Here is a 7559-nt window from a genome sequence, read left to right as displayed (position 1 = left end):
ACAAATGTTTGTAAAGCACTTCAAGATTCTGAGATGGAAGGTGCTAGACAAGTGAAAGATTAGCAGTGTCTGAGCTCCTAAATATTTTAGAAATGCAAAAAAATAAATGAGGCAGGTGGATTGTGTCACACAGAGCATGAAAAATAATCACAACAAAAATGCAAGATGGCATTTCACTTAAAAATGTCTTGGGTCAGATTTATATATAAAAAGGGCAGCTTTAAGATGAAAAAGGCAGAAACATAAGCAGCAGATCCACGCTCCCTGTAGAGAGTCCAGAAGGTAGAGGCAGCAGCCCTCCTGGAGTCTGCAAAAAGCACAAACCTCTACTAAAAAAAGATCACTGGATTTGTGATCACTCTGAGAGCCAACCACTTAGTAATAATAGGAAATCTGTGAAAAGTCTTGAGACTATGGAGACACCTCGGACAAACTGGAAACAGATAAGGTCAAGATATGTAAGTATTTATTTTGAATTGCCTTTATTATAAATTTTAACACCACAACAAAATATTTTGGTCTATTTTGGCATAGGAGTCCTCCCTTCCTTTCCCTGCGGTTCTACGCAGCCACTACTGGGTTAGTGGTTGCTGAGGTTCCACAGCTCCCTTGCTCTTAGGAGCCAGTGCCTCCTTGGAGGCAAAACTGCCATGCCATGTTTAGCCTCAGTGGCCACTAAAATATGCCTCTGTTCCTGGATGAAGTCTGGAACTCAGCCCAGCTGAATGGCCAGATATAGGAGCCATACTGCATGATGCATCAGAGTTGCAATAAAATGGTGAGAACTGGCAAGTCTCATGAAGTTAGTTGGTTTTCTCAAAGCTTCAGCTCACAGAGTCAAGCGATTATGTTAGAAACTCAGCTCTTTCTGTTTGGAAAGTAAGTTTCTAGCTCTCTTGGGTGAAAAGGAAAGCTTGAGGCTCTGAACCTTAGAGGCTAAACATAAAACAAACAAACAAAAAACCCCAGAAGGCAAATAAAGAGAACTGCACATTTATTTAAAAAAATACCTGACTGTTCAGCCAGTCTCATGATTTTGGGGAGGCCTGATTCAGGATTTTGGAATGACTGCAACTGGAAGTGCTGTATACTGCTCATTTCATTGTTTAAGGTCTTCAGTACTGGGGGCAGTGTCTCTCTGTTTGACTGACCATCATTAAAGGAAAGGTAAAGGTGCTGGGCCGCCCAGAATCCCCTTTCTGTCTGAGAACTCCAGTATGGAGCACAGCCAGTGAGAAGACAGAGGCACTGGGCGGGCAGGGACAGAGGAGACAGCCCTCTGCCATCAACAAATCCCCTCAGGATTGCGGAGGAGAAAGTCCCAAAAACTAGGGCAAAAGACACAAACAGCATCACAGTTGATAGTAGGAAAGACCCTCAGTCCCAAAGCGCAAGGTAATTTTGAACAGATAATACGACAATTGCCATCCCTCTATCCAGGAGCCACACAAGAATCTTACTGCAGCCCATGAGAGTAATTCTGGAAGCCCAACAAAGGTGCATGCATTGCCTGCAAGATGGAGAGACACACAAAGGTAAAATTGGGCATAGTAGGGTGTAGGAGGTAGAGGGCTCATTTGCATGAGATCCTCACCAACCTATGAGCATGTCTGTAAATCCCAGCCACAGAGTTCTGGGGCTTTTTGCTGTTTTGATTTATTTGGGTAGTCAACCAATCTTTCCCCAGGAGAGGCTGTCCTATGTTGCAAGGCCTGAAGCATAAGGCCAAGTATATTTTTGGATGCATATGGCCCGAATACATTAATTCGAACAGTTCCCCTGATGCAGTACTTCTATTTTCATGCCGGCACATTTCATTGCTCCCAGAGCACAGAGACTGGCTGTCCTTTTTCTACTTGTAGATTCCATTTGGATGCAATAAAGCTGGCTCTCAACCTTTGGACATTGGTAGGGTATCAGGCAGAAGCACTGTGACTGCGAAACTGTGAACAGATAAGTTTCAGTTTTAGTTGCCAATACAGCAGGTGTGCATGTGTATTTTACAGTCTGGCAACATTTAAAAGAACTAGAAAGAGATAATGAAATTGCAAATTGACAGTATGACAATTCCAGACAGCCTTGGATATTAGTGCAGTGGGAATAGACACAACAGAAGTTTCAAGAATGTATTTTCAAAACATTGGTCCCAAGAGCAAGTAAAATGTCAACCTCGCTGATCCATTTGTCTGTCTGGCCAGTTTTTATCAGCCCATGGATGTTTTGAACAAAGACATTATGTTGACTGTATGTTTCCAATTACTTTCAAATGCAGCAATGCTGTGAAATGGATGCTTAAAACTTCTGTTGTGTCTGCTTATTTTTCATTAAACCTCCTTTTATGTATGCTAGGCTCTCCACTAGAGGCATACAGGTGACTGTGATTTCATTACTCATTTTTAACAGGAACATCTTCTAATTTCTGACATTCTACCCTAGAAATTTTCCATCTAAGAAAATAGTTCTCCCTTTCCTCACTTACAATGTAAATATTTCATTTATTCCCATTTTATTTGTTTCTATATATTATTTACATATCTTCTGTCTCTGTAGTGATTCCCAGTGCTCACCCTCAAGAATACCAAAGCTGGCCTCCATCCTATGTCTATTTTATGCTCATTGGAACGTATGTGGGTAACACTCACTGTCATGTGTTAGGGTATATCTACTTTGTAGTCGGAGGTATGAGTACAACTCGAGTAACATACTTTAATCTAGTTAGTGTCTCTAAAAATAGTTGTGAGGACACAGCACCATGAGCTGTACAAGCCTGCCCAGAACCCTTACCCCTCTACTTGCTTTCCCAGCCCACACCACACTCTATGCCACCACATCCTCCCTGCTGCTTCTAGCCACGCTAGCTAGATCAAAGCTTGGATATGCCTACACAACCTGCAATCACACCTCCGATTGCAGTGTAGATGTACCCATAGTGAAGCTGAACCTTAGAAATGCAGGGCCAGCCAAGACGTGATCGTGATTTATATAGGAAGATTGCCAAGCAAGATTGAGGGTACTGGGAAATGAGGGAAGGGGAAGAGATCGGGGGTGGGGGAGGGCAGAGAGAAGGAAGAAATATGAAGAAGATGGAGTAAAGAAAAAACTTCACATTCTGGATAGCATAAAGAGCAGAGGGGGCAGCTTTTTTAATTCCATTAAGCATTGCCTTGGATTTATTGAGCCCTTACACTGGAAACAAACACTTTTTGATAAAATTTGTTTCTCTTCCAATCTTCTCCCCCTTCTACGCTCTCTATGCTGGACCTCTGAGAGGTGCAGCACACAGTTTATAGGCCGGGGCTTAAGGGGTACTATGGGGACTTTAAGACACCTGTGTGCCCTTCTATCCTTGGGCTACTCTGCGTGGAGAGGAGGAGTGGAGAGGTGCCTTTAGTAACATACAGTCACAGGGGCCTGTCTAAATTATAGCAGCCTCTCTGGGGCTGCCCTATGGGCTGCAGTGATGCCTAGAACCCCAGCAGAGCTGCGTGCTACAGCCTCACCCCTGACACACACAACATGGCCTATAGGACTTCCCCTTGGTGGGGGTTTGCAAGAGGATCCTCAGGAGGCAGCCTCCCAGGTGTTCTTCCCCTCCTCTAGCCAGATATGGGGCTTTGGAGTCTCTTATTTATGCCACTCCAGTTCTTTGACCCTGCATAAAGGAGCTGGAGCACCCAGTCTCTGAAAGCGAGTGGAGGAATGAATGTGGCTGCCACCCACCCCTTTTCTGGCAAGGCTGCTCTGCGTGCTGTGTCAGCCAGCAAACATTTCACAAATTTACCGGAAAATCACTGCTGCTATCGCCCTGTTACTCAGTAAAGAGCAGAGTTGTGCAATAAAGTTTGTACACCAATCCTCAGAGGGATTTCACAACGAACTCTGACTCTGTTCGTTAAAGCTCTTAATAAACGCGGATTTCATGCATATTATTTTAAAATTATACCATTAAGAAGCCATTATGTAAAACAATACAGTCATGACCAAGAGATACATTGCTGCCTAAACCTATGCTACTCAGTAGTACAGTGATCTAATGTAGCTATTCCGAAAGATTATATAATATTGCTTATATGTCATGAAACACAACGCTAGAGGCTATGCTATCATAAGAACAAATAGAGGATCGTATTGGTGGCTTAATTTCCATTATTAATGCTACAGGTAGGAATTGCCTTAAAAGGTCAAGTTCCTGTAGGTCTTCTTGTACCTCTGTTTGGTGACCAATGGGAAATGAACTTGGTGATCTCAGTTTGAGGTGCCACTCCCCCCCCAAAATCAGCATAAATTACACTGAGACAGATTCTGATCTTAGTTCCACATAAGTGAATCTAGAGTAACTCTATTGATTACCAAACCTCAAAATTATGGAATAAGGCAAGCGAAGCCAAGACAGTTACTCTGGATTACACCGGGGCAACAGAAAGGGGCCCACTGTGTTCATGATGTACTGAAGTATACCCATCAACATTACTTTTAATCACTGTTTTTAAATGCAAATACACAGTAGTTACAAATGTTTTCATTGACAAGAACCGGGGGTAGGATTCTCTTTGCCCAGCAACCTGAGTAGCCATTCACAACAATGCAGAATGAGTGTAAAATAATCAGCATGGTAATGTTTTACTCCCACTTTGAACTGGCTTAAATGACCACACAAGTTGCAGTGAACAGAGAATTAAGCCCTAAATGTCTAGGTTATATGGCACTCTTCACTGGTGTACCTGACCACCACTGGAAAGGAGTTAATTTGCTAACCTTTTATTGCTGGAGACACGGGCTCAGACCTAGTTTAGGGATGCAGGAAAATAAATGTGGCCAAATTTAGCTTTAGAGTAAGCCACTGGATCTCCTGTTGGTGTTATGGGACTTACCTCATTGATCCCTCATGATGGTTGGATACAAGGTACTGTGTAAATAATAAATACTTACAGTTTTCAAATCATTTGACCCATCTGTATACAATATTCAGAGCCTTGTAGTCTTTAATCACACAGGAACAGACCCTGTTACTCTATCTGTTTCCTTTGTTGGGGCAGCACAAAGTGGATAGAAAACTGACTCAGTTTGGCAGTCCCTTTGCATGGTGGGTTCCCCAAATGGCATACAGTTGGTGTGGTCAGCTCTACACTCCCTTGAAGTGCAAGAAGTGCTGAGGAATAGACCTGCAGCTGCTCTAATTCATGCCAGGGACAGAAAGCTACCTGTGCCTCCCTGTCCTTCTCAGCTAGGAGTAGCTCAGATACACCTTAGAATGTGGACCAGAATGACTGTGAATCTCACTCCTAGAGCAGTGGTGTGGATGTTAAATGTTCTATTCTGAGTTTAAGATCTCAATAAAGCACAGTCATACCTGAACACATTTCCCAGTCGTAGCATGTGTCATATCCACAGAGCTCTTTCTTTGAGCTTTTTGTTGAAAGCTTTGCCCTTTCAATGGCCCAGTTCAGGTTGGTATCACCATGACAGGGGCCAGAATGCAAGAAATAGAGTGGCTGCTCGTTAAGGCATTTTTCAGCTAAATACTGACAGCTGGACTTTGTAGAGGGACTTTCAGAAACTGCATGTAGTACGCAGACATCTTCAGAGTAGTGGCTGCCAAGAGACAAAAACAAAAATGTTACAGGAGGCTGGAGAAAATGAAGGAGGCATATGTCAAACCCTTGAAATTCCAGCAGCATAGAATACATTGACATTGCCACTGTGCGGTTAAGTCAGGGCCATCATTAGAACAAACAGCTGCATGCAGGGCCGCCTTTAGGAAGCGCGGGGCCCAATTCGAACACTTTCGGCGGGGCCCTGGCAGGGATGACTTAAAAAGAAAAAAGTGTAAAAAAAAAAAAAAGGCCTTCCATTTCTTCCATGTATTATTTACTTTCCATAACTATATAAATAATAAAATTGTATATTATGTACATTGCATCATATACGCTGTTGACTGGTTATTAATGTCTGCCGTTTCACATGTGTGGGTCCCCGCCACTCCGTGGGGGCGTGCACATGTGTGGGTTCCCGCTGCTTCCTGCCCCCCTCATTGAAGCAGGTGTGCAGGTTACTGGCCTGGGAACTGCAGGGCAGCAGTGGACATGGGGCTGGTTCGAGGCAGGATAGGGGCTGACTGGAGGTAGGGTCTGGCTGCAGGCAGGGCAAGGGGTGCGGGGCTGGCTGGAGACAGGGGAGTGTGGGGCAGGCTGGCTTCAGGCAGGGCCACAGGGGGGTGCAGCAGGGGTTGGCAGGGCTGGAGACAGGAGTATGGGACTGGCTGGCTTCACGCAGGAGCGTGCAGCAGGGGTTGGCTGGAGACAGGGCAGGGCGGGCAGTGCAGGGCTGGTGCGGGCAGGGGTGTGTGGCAGGGGTTGGCTGGAGACAGGGCAGGGGGTTTGGTAGGGGCTGGCTGTGGGCAGGGGGTGCAGAGCTGGCTGCAGGCAGTGGGGGGCAGGCTGGTGCGGGCAGGGCAGGGGGTGCAGCAGAGGCAGCTGGAGCCCCGGCCCTTTAAAAAGCCCCCCGCTATTCCAGGGTTCTGGGGGCTATTTAAAGGGCCTGGGATTCCCCTGCTTCTACCCCACCCCAGACTTTTTAAATAGCTGTGGGAGCCCTGGGGAATGCATGGGGGCGGCGGGGCACTGGCGGCTATTTAAAGGACAAGCATGGCAGAGGCAGCTGGAGCCCTGGCCCTTTAAATAGCCCCCAGAGCCCTCTGCTACTCCAGGGCTCTGGAGGCTATTTAAAGGGCCCGGAGCTCCAGCAGGGGGCACGGGGCTTGCTGCGCTCCAGCTGGAGCTCCAGCCAGAAAAGCGGGGCCGCAGGGCTTGCGGCGCTCCAGCCAGAGCTCTAGCCGGGGCCATGGGACTTACCGCGCTCCGGCCAGAGCTCCAGCCAGGAGAGCAAGACCGCAGGGCTTGTTGCGCTCCGGCCAGAGCTCCAGCCAGGAGACCGGGGCCGCGGGGCTTGCAGCGCTCTGGTCAGAGCTCCAGCTGAGAGAGCAGGGCTGTGGGGCAGTTGCGCTCCCGCTGCCCAATTCCCAGGAATCAGCCTAAAGACGGCCCTGGCTGCATGTCTATCTTAGGTACTTATACAGCCCCCTATACCACAGTATCTGAGAACATCCCAATCTTTGATGTAGTTACTCCTACAACACTCCTGTGAGGTAGGGAACTGCTAGTCTCCCCATTTTACAGATGGGAAACTGAGGCACAGAAAGACTTGTCCCAAGATCACACAAGACATCTATGGCAAAGCAGGAATTGAACCCATGGTCTTCCATGGCCCGACCTACTGTTCTAACACAGATCAATCCTTCCTCTCCTAAGTGTCTCCATGCCAGTCCACCACGCAGACATCCTTAGTCTAGCTTGCAAATAATTAGATGCTAAAAATTCTCCAAGACAACAATTTGTTTCCTTGCTGCCTCTGGGGCCTGAGCAGTTGATGTTGTGTAAACAGACAGCATTTCTCTCTAAAACTAAACTAGCTGTGTTATTGGCTTACTTTAAGCCTGGTGCTCTTCTATGCTTTTTGTGTTATGGTGATGTTCCAAAAATTAAAGCTTAGGTCTAGAGTTT

General features: G+C 46.4%; 1 protein-coding gene across 1 annotated transcript in view; it reads right to left on the bottom strand.

Annotated features, from left to right (window-relative positions):
* Positions 1-802: 802 nt before the first annotated feature.
* C6 (complement C6) overlaps positions 803-7559 on the bottom strand; it is a 38088-nt gene continuing 31331 nt past the window's right edge. Inside the window, exons 18-19 of the mRNA XM_030567770.1 lie at positions 5351-5592; positions 803-1943 (exon numbers count right to left, since the gene is read on the bottom strand). Of these exons, the coding sequence (XP_030423630.1) occupies positions 1762-1943; positions 5351-5592 (424 nt within the window). The 3' untranslated portion in view covers positions 803-1761. The remainder of the gene's footprint in view (positions 1944-5350; positions 5593-7559) is intronic.

Source organism: Gopherus evgoodei, chromosome 6 (genome assembly GCF_007399415.2).
Source record: "Gopherus evgoodei ecotype Sinaloan lineage chromosome 6, rGopEvg1_v1.p, whole genome shotgun sequence".
Lineage (NCBI taxonomy): Eukaryota > Metazoa > Chordata > Testudines > Testudinidae > Gopherus > Gopherus evgoodei.
Note: the sequence above shows the minus strand (reverse complement) of the source record. Positions and strands in the feature narration are given on the sequence as shown.